The sequence below is a fragment of the Labrus mixtus genome, chromosome 2 (assembly GCF_963584025.1).
Source record: "Labrus mixtus chromosome 2, fLabMix1.1, whole genome shotgun sequence".
Taxonomy (NCBI): Eukaryota; Metazoa; Chordata; class Actinopteri; order Labriformes; family Labridae; genus Labrus; species Labrus mixtus.
The window spans coordinates 24,213,305-24,226,688 of record NC_083613.1 but is presented as its reverse complement, the minus strand read 5'-3'; the positions used below and the strand labels follow the sequence as shown (position 1 = coordinate 24,226,688).

At 38.2% G+C, this 13,384-nt stretch overlaps 2 protein-coding genes across 2 annotated transcripts; one reads left to right on the top strand and one right to left on the bottom strand.

Moving 5' to 3' along the window:
• The first annotated feature begins 1,442 nt into the window (after positions 1-1,442).
• Positions 1,443-7,639, top strand: elmod2 (ELMO/CED-12 domain containing 2). The gene is made up of 9 exons (XM_061057608.1): positions 1,443-1,575; positions 2,932-3,079; positions 3,165-3,193; positions 4,159-4,256; positions 4,351-4,480; positions 4,887-5,020; positions 6,235-6,303; positions 6,523-6,656; positions 6,807-7,639. Exons 2-9 carry the CDS (start codon positions 2,935-2,937, stop codon positions 6,959-6,961), a joined length of 894 nt encoding a protein of 297 aa, XP_060913591.1. The 5' UTR covers positions 1,443-1,575; positions 2,932-2,934; the 3' UTR covers positions 6,962-7,639.
• A 61-nt stretch (positions 7,640-7,700) lies between these two features.
• On the bottom strand, positions 7,701-11,453 carry ucp1 (uncoupling protein 1). The gene is made up of 7 exons (XM_061057596.1): positions 11,297-11,453; positions 10,987-11,123; positions 10,528-10,726; positions 9,584-9,781; positions 9,381-9,482; positions 8,851-9,031; positions 7,701-8,201 (listed from the first exon to the last, which is right to left on the bottom strand). Exons 2-7 carry the CDS (start codon positions 11,110-11,112, stop codon positions 8,087-8,089), a joined length of 921 nt encoding a protein of 306 aa, XP_060913579.1. The 5' UTR covers positions 11,113-11,123; positions 11,297-11,453; the 3' UTR covers positions 7,701-8,086.
• Positions 11,454-13,384: the final 1,931 nt, after the last annotated feature.

Here is a 13,384-nt window from a genome sequence, read left to right as displayed (position 1 = left end):
AAAACAGAACATGTTCTGATCCCCTAATACTAATTAACCCTATATTATGACACCATGAAAGAAGATGAATACTATGCAGACCTGCACAGGGGGTCAGAGGAGAAGAGAGCATCTGCTTTAAGTAACTAACATTTCAGAATGTAAAGGAAACAACACAATATAAACACACACACACACACACACACACAAAAGTTGTGTTGTTTAAAACATTTTTTTTTATAGTAAAGCACACAATAGACAATAGTGCATCATTCAAACATCTCAATTTAATTTCTGTGATCACATCTGATTATTTGTTATCCAACATTTACAAACCCTTTGCTGTAATGAAAGATGTCTGTGCCATGACCTTCAGTTCTATTAGAACTGTTCCAATATCATCATTACAGACTCATTTTTACCTTGGCCTAGGCTGATCTCTTGAACTGTTATTATAATCTAAGTGGGGACTTTTGGGGATTCAGTTTTCAAACATAGCCAGGGTCTGAGGCAGGAGCTCCTCCTGGAATGCAGCAATTGTAAGGAATAGACCTCCTGCCTCTAAGCCCAGAGGGACTGATTAGTTGGGAAGGTAGGCCGAGACTTAATTACAGTTGAGTGCAGCATTGGAGCAACTCAAGGTGGCTGCGCCAAGTGTTGTTGTTTGAGACTTTTACTTCAGGGTGACAGGGCCAATTCATGCATTTGACACAAGTGGTAATGAAATATATAATTTAACAATAAGGATGCGTGGTTTGTTGCCAACATTCAACACGTTCATAAAGGAATAGAAAGGGCAAAACGGTTTTTTAAAAAATCTAAAAAGTTTCTATGGAAAAATGGAGGCGCAAATCCAAATAATAGAAACGTAATGACAAGCCTATTAGGAATAGACTTCTGTATTAGGCTACGTGTAAAGCACAAAGTCGCTTTGTTCAAATAGCATCATCTGGTGGATACATTGGAGAAGGCAATTACATGCCTTAATTGAAATCAATATAATCCTTATAGACTGATATTCTTTTCTCATAAAGTAGGCTACTCTCAGCCTCGGGAAATAATGATTCATTATATAAATACAAAATTATAATGCTAATGCTTTAAATACGCAATTTTTGAACATTCCTCCGTTGCCTTGGAGCAAAGTCTGTGCACAGCAGACACGATTTGGACAGTGGATGGCGTTGCAGCAGCGTGGCAGATGTAACCGGCTGCCAGTGACAGGTTTGCGTGTGTTCTGTTCAAGTACGTCATGTTAATCGGGATCTCCAACTAAAGTTTCTTGGCAGTGTCTTTTCGTTTCTTCTTTTTTTTTTTTTAAATTAAGAGCCATATACTCTTTTAAAAAAATCATTATTATCTATACATATTGATTAAACGAAATGTGAATGTCACCAAAAACATCCCGAATTAACGAGGTTCTTTTACTGATGAAACCTTAAGCGCCGTGTGTCCGGTGGGACACTGAACGCATCAGAGCCAGACTGTTGTCAAGAGCAGCGTTGCTAACATTACGACGCACACGGCTGGTCGCTTGTGAGTGAAGATAAGGTCGGCTATATCTATTTGACAAAAAAACATCTCTGCAACAGGAGGGTAGGATTAATCTAACTTTATAACTTAGTGTTATTATAATGGGGCTCGTTATTGCCTGCGACACAGACTAAACTGGGCTGAGACAGCTAACAGTGACAACCTGTTGTTGAACCAGTTAACTGTCCTGTGTGAGTTGTTTAATCTAGTTAACATAGATAGTACATCATCTCATCAACAACAACAACAACAACAACAACAAACTACGCGTTTTCTTACAGGCATAAGCTTTCTTAGCTCACCGAGGCTTTGCTGTTCTGAGTGGTAACAATTGAAGTTAGCATTAGCGTGTCTGCTAGCTCCTACAGTGCTATTGTTTTGTCTGCTCGATGGTTAAGCTGTCTTTGTTTCTTTGTCACGATCCTGGTTTTTTCTTTTTTTTAAAGTAATGCATTTCGATTCAAATCCGCCGATGTTCTCAAACATATTGAATAATAAATACATTGAGTTGCCCTAACTGCTCAAAACAGTGTCCATTGTTATTATCAGAGTTCATTGTTTCAGTCCTGCAGAGGTGGAGGAAGTATTTTGATCAATGTTGATGTCGTCACTCATTTTAAAAGTACTCACTTACAAGTCTTGATTTAAAAATGATATAGTGAGAAAAGTGTTATCTTATATACATCACTCTTAGTATGTTATGCTGTTGCTTACATCCCAGATTAATGTGCTTTAATTTGTTTTGAACCCACTCATAAATGTGACAGAAAGCTATTTTAATAATAATAATAATAATAATAATAATAATCTAAAAGTGGTGTATTTACTATATATTTTTTTCCAAACCACAGAATGGATTTGTCTACTGATATATAATAATAATGATATAAAAAATGTTGAAACTGAATGCTTGACATTTTCAGGATGAAGATAATAATTATAAGCCCCAGTAGCACAGACATAATATTTATGCAATTTTAAAGTAGTGTTGTTTATGTGAAATTAGCTAGTGTGCCTGAATATGGTCCTGCCGATAGTTTTTTTTTTTTTTTAAAGGGAGTGTTTCCCCTACCATTATATTAGGGGGGGCGGCCATGAAGATCAAGTAATTGACCTAATTAATAATTTGATTTTTTAAAGATTTATTTTTGGGCTTCTCGTGCCTTTATTGTAGAGATAGGATAATGGATAGAGTCGAAAATCAGGGAAATAAGTCATTTAAGGATACCTTTCCGATAGAAAAGGACATCTGTCATTAAAAGTAACACATGAACACCAAGATTCCTTCAAGTGTTTGTATCGGCATGTCGGCTGTAAACCTAGGGGAAACACTGAAAGGAATATTTAAGTTTTATTAGACTCTTGTCTATTATGTTATAGACTCAGATTCGTTGCGTCTTTCTTCTGTCCATGTTCCAGGAAATGCTGGGGTATATCTGGCAGTATGTCTACACATCCTTTCTGAGATACTGGCTGAAGTGGCTCATCAGACAGGCAACAGGCAGATGTGAGCTGCAGAGAATATGCTCTGGATACAAACCTGGGGCAACAAGGACAGCAAAAACAGGTGAGTCAAATCATCGGCAATCTTGTCTTCTTTTGTTAATATATTTTTACCATTATGTTAACCTACCTCTTGTGTCCTGTCACAGAATATTCTCTCCGCTCCTCAAAGAACAAGGTAAGAAATGTAAACAATGTTATCAGTAGGATGTTCAGTAGGAGTAGAGTGTATGTGCAGCTCCTGCTGAGTGATTACATGCCATGTCTCTACTGATTTCTCTACTGGAATGAAGGCGAACTGTGTTACAGCATTGTCGCGGTACCGCAATCTGTGGCTATTTGTATTGAAGGAAAAGTTGTGTTTCAAATAACTACTGTATGACTGCATTCAAATAATTGTTGGTTGCAGAATTACAAATGTGCTTTATCCTTACAAAACACAGGAACACATAGAGGAAAGGAAATTATAAAATTTCCTATGCACTTATTGGTAAATAAAATCTACTCACTTTATTCAAAATGAAAGTTATTGATATTTTTCAAAGGCACAACAGAAGCTTTGGCTTGTGGCCTCCATCGGCTGAAGAAGCAGTCACAGCCTGTAGACTGTCTGAGTCTGGGCTTGAGAATAAACAGAATGTTTAGTGAGCCAGTGTCAGGATGCCAGAATTGAGTTAATGCGATTCCTTTTATTAGATCAGGACAATTGTCTCACTGCCGTTCATGTGATATAGAAGTCTGATTCTTTGGCGGTAATAGTTAAACCATCCGGGCCCACAGAGAAGTGTAAAAGAAACGCCTTCATTATCTGTTGTATGTGTGAACTTCCATAGGGACATATCCTCTTCCCTTTATCAGTCCTTATCGCTCAGTTCTATTGCCAAGCTCAGATGAATGGACTCCACCTGTCGTTGGTGAATATAGCTAAATAAGCATTTTCTGATCAACAGTTTATTCAGCTGTGAAACTGAAGTGCTTGGTCATCTTATTTTTCCCCTTACAGTATGTCTAAGGTTGACTTGGAAAGATTCTACTTTTTCACTGTTGGCTGCATAGATTACAGTATCTAGCAGTAGATTGCTAGTTTTCTGTGTTGTGTTATTCTGACTTCCTCCTGCCCGCCTGTGCTCTTTTCCTCTGCAGGTGCTTAGAGGAGCTTTGGAAACCAGTAAGGATCAATTAGAGCCATGTGTGGATCAAATCCTGAAGGAGAAGAGTGTCAAACCCCAGAAAGACCCACTGTAAGGTTATTCTTCTCTGTCTGTAGTCATGTCTAATTCATTGTCATTAATGATACATTTATTAATGACTTGTTTACTCTCGCTTCTTTTCTAGGTTTAGGGGAAGCCTGCACACCTGTCTGTTTCAGATAACAGGCTACAGCAGTCTGTTTGTATCCGTGGAAGATGTTAGAAAGGAAGTCTTCGACTCTGAGAACCAAGAGCATGAGGCCATGCTGTTGAAGGTGCACAGTCCTGCTTCTTAAACAAAGTATTAGTAAAGCAGGACGGTGAATGTTTGTGCCAAATCGTTACTGCTCAAGACAAATAAATACATTTATGTCTATAATATATAAATGTATCAAACATGGATTAAAAACAACTTTATTAATAGAGACATGATTTTGATGGACTCTGAAGTAACACACTCTGTTAACATAGACACATTCAAAGTAGGTGCGACTATAAGAAAAGACCATATTTATAGGTTCTTTGGAATTAAAACAATGTAACCAACGTAGATGGATAAGATTACAGTGCAAAGGTGTTGCTTATGAATCTACACAGAAAAACAATTGTAATCGTTTAACCAGTAACAAAGTAAAGTATTCATTAAAGTGTGTAACCTTATTTAGTTATTTGTGCTTTCAGCTGTGGGATCTGTTGATGCCAGACGTCAAACTGGAGTCAAGGATAACCAAACAGTGGGGAGACATTGGATTCCAAGGAGACGACCCGAAAACCGACTTCAGAGGAATGGGCATGCTTGGGCTAATCAACCTTGTGTGAGTCTTCAATGAACAACAATGAGTCATTAATTAATTAAAAAGAGCCACAGACAATGTCTGTACTGAGCCTCTGGACATTAACCCTCTTTTGTCCTTTTTGTCTATCATGAGGACCTTTTTTTAAATCCATCCGGCACCTTGATTAAATTGCATAGTTTTGTAGATCTTCCGGTGCGGTCTCACTTGTTATTTTGCTCCAAAGCAAGGTAAACAATTGTTTAAAAAAAAAAAATCAATAGGACTAAAAAAAGCAACAACACGTGCAAAGAGTTAGACACAGAAAGCTGACCAAGCAGAACACATTTCCCAGCTGACTTTCAATAGAAGACTGATAATGCAAACTCAAACTGACCTGGAAACCCGCACGGTCAGCTAGACTTGAATGCACTTGTGTTCTAAATCACACAAGCAACACTAAAGCTGAGTTTTATCCACACATGCACATTCACACCATCGCCTGTTTCTTAATTTAAATGATTTACACAAATGACCAACTCTTTACTTAGACCAACTCTTCTCAGATTTCTATTAATTTATGTGTCTCCTACTCCTACCACCTCATAGTGTTGTTACCCATATCGCAACATACTGTCACGTCTCAAAGAAATGACGCTGTGGCAAAATATTTTTGAGAAAGGTAGCTTTCACATGAGACTACAGCAGCTGTGGAAGTGCTCTATTTAATAGTCCACCCTCAGCTTCTCCCGCTTCTAAAACAAATGTATATAATAACAGACTCAGGGGACAGTGAGGAAAACAACAACTATCATCGAGTGCCACAAAGCTAGAATTTCCCCTAGAAATTAAGATTGTCGGCAGACTTCTTGTCCACATTGGATGCACACAGCCACTTAGAGTTCTGCTGGAGAATTTGCTTTGTTAAGCTAGCAGGCGATAATCAAAACTCGAGCCTCTCACCTAAAGCAAAGATAAGGTGTTTTGTTTAGTGGTCTTAGAAGCTCAAGTGTTTTATCACCATATCATGTTCTTTTTTTTTTCTTTCTTTTTTTAAATGGATTACATTTTTTGCATCTCCCTCTGGAGCCACATAAGTGTTATGCAACTTTTATCTCAAATGCAGGCAATATTTCTCCTTCAGACCTGGGGGGAACAGGATCTTATCTCTTGACTAAACATTGAGTGTAATCAAAGTAATCTAATGTTTATGATTAACATGATATTGCTCTGCACTCTCTCTGCTCTCTCTGAAGTTTTTTCAGCGAAAACTACACAGAAGAGGCTCGTCAGGTGCTGTCGCATGCAAACCATCCTACACTGGGGTAAGAGACAGACCGACAGCTTTGGTGCTACTATTAACAAACTGTCAGTTTAATGTCAAAAGTTTGGTTTCCCTTAAATCTACATTAATACATTTTATGAGACAGGCAGAAGTAGAATCAAATGAATGGGCTTCACTTTACAGTGTTCAACATGCCTTCCAAGTGCACTGACATTTCTGGCATGCTGGTCATACTTGTTTATTAATCCTCATGTTTTAGGTATTCGTATGCCATTGTTGGGATCAACTTGACCGAGATGGCCTACAGCCTCATGAAAAGTGGTGCTTTGAAACCCCATTTCTACAACACAGTTCTTGGCGCACCAAAGCTCCAGGACTTTCATCAGCTGTACTGTAAGAAAAAAAACAATTTTTTTTCCCAATTCTTCAACCTATCTAACTCTATTTTGATTGTCCAGAATAACACTAAGACAGAAAGTACAATGCTGTTTTCTGCTGTTCTAATAAGGACATCACCTACATGTGTGTTTTTTCTACTTCCAGGTTATCTGGCATATGAATTTGATAAATTCTGGGTGTCAGAAGAACCAGAGAGCATTATGCATTTCAACCAGTACAGAGAAAAATTCCACGACATAGTGAAGACACATCTACAGGACCCTGATGTTTCCCTCGCATTGACTGTCTCTCAAAACTAAAGTAAACCTAAAGCCTTCCCTGACCGCTCCATGAACACTGAAACCACATGTTCAGGTAGAAAAAGGTCAGAAGCATGAAAGCAGACTGAAACTGGTGACGTTCCTCCAAAACTGGAATAAAGAAAATCCACCCATTCGTTTTTTGGTTGTGCCCTGTTCATCGTGTCACAGTGATAGAATACAGCACAAACTAACTGGCTATACCTCAAAAATGACCATTCCCTTGTTTGATGATCCTTTCTTAAAGAGAAATATGAGCTGCTGCAGGGTACTGTGGGGATAACGGGTCTCTCTTTGGAAAGGGTTAACGCACTTTGAGTGAGCAAGCAACCAAACTGTTAGTAAAGACAGTTAATGAAATATGAACTTACCTACATATTTGTAGCTGTCTTATTTGTACTTCTGTAAACACGACTTTGTGTGTTCTAAAAGTTGTTGCTTTGAGGAAAACTCACCAGTATTTGCATGTTTTAATGTGTGTCCTCTGATGTCATCTGTATCGTGGAATATAGGTGATGTGCAACTCAAAAACATTTGTTTTCCTCCGTTTTCTTAAATGTTCGTGTCCAAATAATACTTTTTTAATGTGATTTTCTGCTGTGATTGGCTTTTGAGGAAGGTATGTAATGACTAATACATCTTACTCAAAGTTAATAAATACACAATTGGATATTTTGACATGTGTTTTGTGTTGTGGAAGTGTTAGCATAGATTAATAATCAAGCACAGAGTCTGTAAAACAAGTCAAATATATTTATGGGTTTCACATGTTGGGCAACAGTTTGTTTTCTTTCTCATATAAAGGTACATTTGTTAAAGCTGCCTGTAAATGTTGGCAGATTTGAATGTCTTAAAGTGCAAACTCAGCTTCTCAAAGACGGTTAACACTTCCTAATGCTTGCACCATTCACTCCCATTCAATGTGGAATGGGTTCATTCTGAAGATTTAAATACAAAACTAAAACTGCATTTCTTTCATACGTCACATACATGGTAGACTGTCCAGTATTCCTTTTTCAACAAAGGATTTTCTTCTTTGTCATCCGTAGACAACTAAGACCTGACTTCATATTCAGTTGGTTTCTCTTAACGATGTTTCAGCACAGTGATGGTTCAAGTTCAATCTCAGTTTCTGTCCTCCATTTTCTTCTTCGTGACCATCATGGCTCTCTTGATTTGTTCAAAGGAAACAAACATCACAACGTTCCATGATCCCAACCTCAAAAATGAGGGTACAAACCTAAATGAGACAAAGAGAAGAGTTTTGCACTTAAGAATGAAAGCTTCATAAGACATTGCTTACATTTTCTTTAAAAGGGGCATATCATGAAAAATCCACTTTTACAGTGTTTTTGAACATATATTTGGGTAACCTGAGTGTCTAACCACCCACAAAATGTGAAATAAACCCACCCAGTCCTTTGTTTGTGGTCTGCATAAGTCTTACAACACAGATAAAAATACTCTGTTTCAAATTTACTCAACTTGTGACATCACAAGTTTGATTCTGGTAAAAAAAAAAAAAAAAATCCCCTCCCTGATATATCCACCGATGGACTCCACCCCCAGCCTAGAACAAAACTTTTGGTCAGGTCTGCCATTTTTATTCTCACTACAGAGGAGTGATATCTACCGTGATAACTCATTGGGGGCTCATTGCATTTAAAGAGACACACACACCAAAACGGAGCGTTCTGAGAGAGCTGGTTTATACAGGGTCACAAACCTCCTCTGGTGCTTGATTATATATTGTTATATTTTGACCTAAGCACAGCACAGATGTTTAATTTAGACCACATGGGGACTGTTTGAAAAGGTGGAATCCTCTTTAAATGAAATTACAAACAGTACAAATGTGTGCGCCCTGGGGTCAGAGATGTACATCTTACCCTTTGTAGAAAGCCGTCGGCCCCTCTTTGGTCAACATAGTCCAGGAACAGTTAATAGCACTCTTGTACTGGCCTGGAGGTGAGTTCATGTACCGAGTTTTTACCACATCCACTGGGGAGGCGATCACTGTAGTAACAAAGCCGGCTCCAAATGCAGATACAAAGTGGCATGGCAGATTGTCTGTGGGTGAAAAAAACAGCACCAGAGATTGATTGGCAGTACGCAGAGGGGCCTTTGTTCTAAGCTGCACTGTATAGAAAGTCATGTCAGCAGATTATATAAACCTCCGACTGGGGCAATATAAATGATTGAGATAAATGGCATATTAACCATTATATTTACAGCACTGTGAGGGGATAGATACTGCATGTTCTGTGTACTGTTATCAGCAGTGGTGGAGTTACAAGGGGTGAGAGGGTGTGTGGGTTTCAGCCAATCAGCTGTCTCTCTGGGATGGCTGTGTGTGTGGTGTGCGTGTGTGTGTGTGTTACTGCAGTCCAAACAAACACGCAGGAGATCAGCCTCTCACCTGACAACAGGTTGTGCTTGAGGATGGCTTCCTTGATCAGGTCGTATGTCACCAGCTCTGTGCAGTTCACGAGAGCATTTCTTGTGATGTTTGGCAGTGTGCCTAAAGAGGACAAAAGACAACATGAACACTTGATAAATATTCAATTTTTTTTTCTTTTACCAATCAGTTATTAATCACCCCTTTAGCTATCTCAAGGGCACCTTTCCAGAGTCCACGCATGCCCTCGTTCTGAAAGATGTGTTTATACGCCTGCATGGTGCCATTGTAGCGACGGGCCACACCGGCCAGGTTCGTCTGGGCTTGGAATCGAACCTTGACCACATCAGTGGGTTGTGCAAAGGACACTGCCATGGCCCCTGTGGTGCAGCCAGCCAGGATACGTATCAGCACATTGGCGTCTGGAGATGGACAGAAAGACATAACCAGGTGTGAAATAGGACTTAGTACATTCACTCAATTACTTAGAGAGTTATGAGGCACTTGTAGTTATTGTTATTGGGTAAATATCAATCTTTTCTCGATAAGTCAATTTGTTGTTTGGTCTGTAAAATGATTGGTTGAAAAAATGTTTAACAGCAATTTCCAAAGCCCATTTCGACTCTGCTTGTATTCAAATCAGTTTACTATGAGAGAGAGCAGTACAGAAAATACGGTAAAATATTTATGAAGCTGGAATGAGAGGCACCTTTCTTAACAAATATATCAAAACCAAAGTAATCTTCAATGGACAGTTTGGTGTTTAATGTATTGATTCAAAACAAATCAATGTAATGAATACATTTATAGTTGCAATTCTAAAACACTTTGAGTGCAAATTGAAACCTAAGTCTTAATACTAAATAAAAGCATCATCAACAGCTGTTGCACATCTGTCTTTGCAGGACAAAGAATCAGTTTACTAATGCATTGGCATTTTAGGGATTGATTTTCTCTTGTTTTTTTTTAATCACATGAAAAGGAAGATTAGGGATAAGGGGGTGTGATAGTTTACAAAAAATCTATGACACATATTTGAACTCTTTGACTCTATAGGTGAGTCAAAGAGTAGAAAGTAGTGGAGCACTCTGATCTGTGCTCGCTTTATTTATCTACAGTTGTGCCATTATAAAAAAAACCTCCATGCTCTTGAAGAGGAACCACTTACTGTCTTGTCCCCCAGTGTAGAAGTTTTTGACATTGTCATAGAGGCCGATTCTGATGGAGGCAAAGCACAATTGCCTCTGCAGCCCGGCTATCAGCCCGTTATACAGTGAGCGGGGCCCTTCTGTTCTGATCATCGTGCTGATCGTCCCAAACACCCCTCTGTAGCGGATTCCTCCCACCGGCGTCTTCTCTCCCTGAATCTGGAGTCACAGACAGTACTCAAGGCTCAAACTAGCTTTACAGAACACAGTTGGAAAACGTATTGTTGCAGCTGCAGAAGTGTGAATGAATAGAGTTGATTTAAATGTTAGGAAAAAGGTGGAAGAGAAGCTGCTTAGACAATAGTCTCCAACATCAGAGTCTAATATAACAATATAATAGCACAAGCATTACTGTAAATGTGATTTTATGGATATGAAAAAGATTTCCTTCTTTCTTATCAGTCTTTCTGAACACATACCTGTAGTCTGACTTTGGCTGTGTCCAGAGGAAATGTGACAAGATCAGCTATGCAGGCTGCAGCTCCAGCACTCGCCATCTTCACCCCCAAAGGAGGGGGAACATCTGACGGTTTAAGTCCCACCATGGTGCCTAAAACTGGGAATACAGGTATGCAAAAGTACACGCACACACACAGACACAGACATTAGTACAATCTCATCAAACCGGCAAAACATTAACCTCACATGCTGTCCCTGTCATTCATCTTTTAAACTGTAAGGTAAGTGAAAGATAATGTATTTTATGAGGCAACAATTAAACATACTTACATGATTTTGTCTAGAGTTAAAAGTCCCCGTTGATCCTTAGATATTTGTTACAAGGTACAATTTGATTGGCCGGATTATAATCCATAAAGGACCCCTCTTCAGAGAAAGGAACGATGCATCTTTTGCTGGGTCTTTATATATCTTCTGGCTGGCTTCTTTTTTTTTTATGACATCCACAGAGAGGCGTTACTGTGTATCACATACGCACGGGTAAAATCCAAAATCCAAAGTCCACCGACTGTCAGAAAGTCAATGTTCAATGAAGCTGAAGCAGGCTCTTTTCAGAAAAACAACTATTTGACTTCTGTGTTCTGTCAATATAACATCATTGTTCTGCATCTAAAATTGAGTATATAAAAAAATGTCTCTAAATGCCATAAAAAATCATCACTATTTCCATGTTCCCCTTTATTAATATGAAGTCAGTGTTTACTTCAATAGATCAGGTGCCTACACCTCACAGCCGTCATAATAAAGCAGTGCAGACTGCACACTTGTCTCTCAGCCAATGAGAACAGCTGTGTGAACAGAGAAGGTGTGCAGTTGATTGGCAGGTGTAACAGCCAAACGTCACACCAGTCTGCCCTTTCACTTTTGTTATTGCTTGTTTCTTTAATATTATACAACGTATCATATGGTGGTTTTTATGCTTTATTAATGGCAGAGAATTTTCTAACAATTGACTTGTCGGTATAACAAAAGCATTATGGGGGCTATGACGTGAACTAGTGACTAAGGTTCACCGTGTAGCAGATAAGAGCTTTGCATCACACTGTCTTTGGCCTCCCAGAACTTTGGCAGCAGCGGGGCCTGTTTCACAATTCTTTATCCGAAGTCTGACCTTCTCAAACAGGACAGACACTATGGGAAGAACAGATTTTGGGAAGAATGAAAAATGAAGACTCTATACTTTATTAACATGATACTTGGCTGCCAGTTTATGGAGTTCAAGAAGATAGACCTTATGTTCAGTTTTTGTTTCAGCTGAAAGGAGACTGTAAGGTCTATTTGAGGCTGTAGGTTGTTGTCTGTTGAGTTGTATTGTGTCATGCTGACAGACAAAGCAAAGGAAAGGAGGACAGGACAATAACACAATAAACATCAACAGTCATGCCAAACAGAGAGAAGTCTACAAAAACAATATACATGAAAATAACAGGAATAAATAATGCCATAAAGCATTACAATTCATGAAAATTAAATACAAGAGAAGAGTCAAAAAGCTAATGACAATGATGTGAAAATAAAGAAGGTGACGACATCACATCAAATCACAGATAATAAAAACAAAAATGAGGATAAGAAAGAGGGTGAAGAAAAGAACGCTGGTAGAAATATAAAAACAACAGAGGACAGAAGATTAAAACATCAGAAGAAGGAATAAGAACGGATAAGAAAGACTAAGAGCAATAAAATAAATAAACATGTAAAGGCTAAGACATTAAAAGAAGGATTAAGAAACGATGAAAAGGTAAGTGTGATAAGTGTGACCAGTATTTTGTCCTTCCAATCTGCTGCATATCAGTGAAGGTAAACCAAATATTAGAAACAATTCTTAGTATCATGAAATAGAATTCAACAGCATCACAAAGAGGATTGTTAAATATGAACTCAACACCTCTGAAGCCTTTTCACAAAAGCTGAACATTAAAACCTTTATAGATTTAAGAATTTACTGCAGAACTTTTGTATTAGGGTTTAATTGAGTTCATCTTTGTATTCCTATAAATTGAAAAGTGTGTGTACAATGATTCCTTTTTTTTTTTTAAATATCCCAAAAACCTTTAAGGAAAAAAATAATTTGAGATGAAGATACTTAAGTAGGATCCGACATGCAAAACAGCCTCGAACCAAAACCTCCTACCGTCTTCTTTCCCTTATCAATATGGTTATCTTCTCATTCAAGTGTTCAGTATATAAAACGAGGGGAAAAAGACATTTTTATTAGATCTGATCATACGATTTGATAAAGACACTTTCCTTTTGGCATAACTTGGAGGATTTTTATTCAAGAAAAGCAAAGAGATGTTAAGCAAGACAAAATGTAATGTATCCCCCTGAAATACATATATATATATCAATGTATAT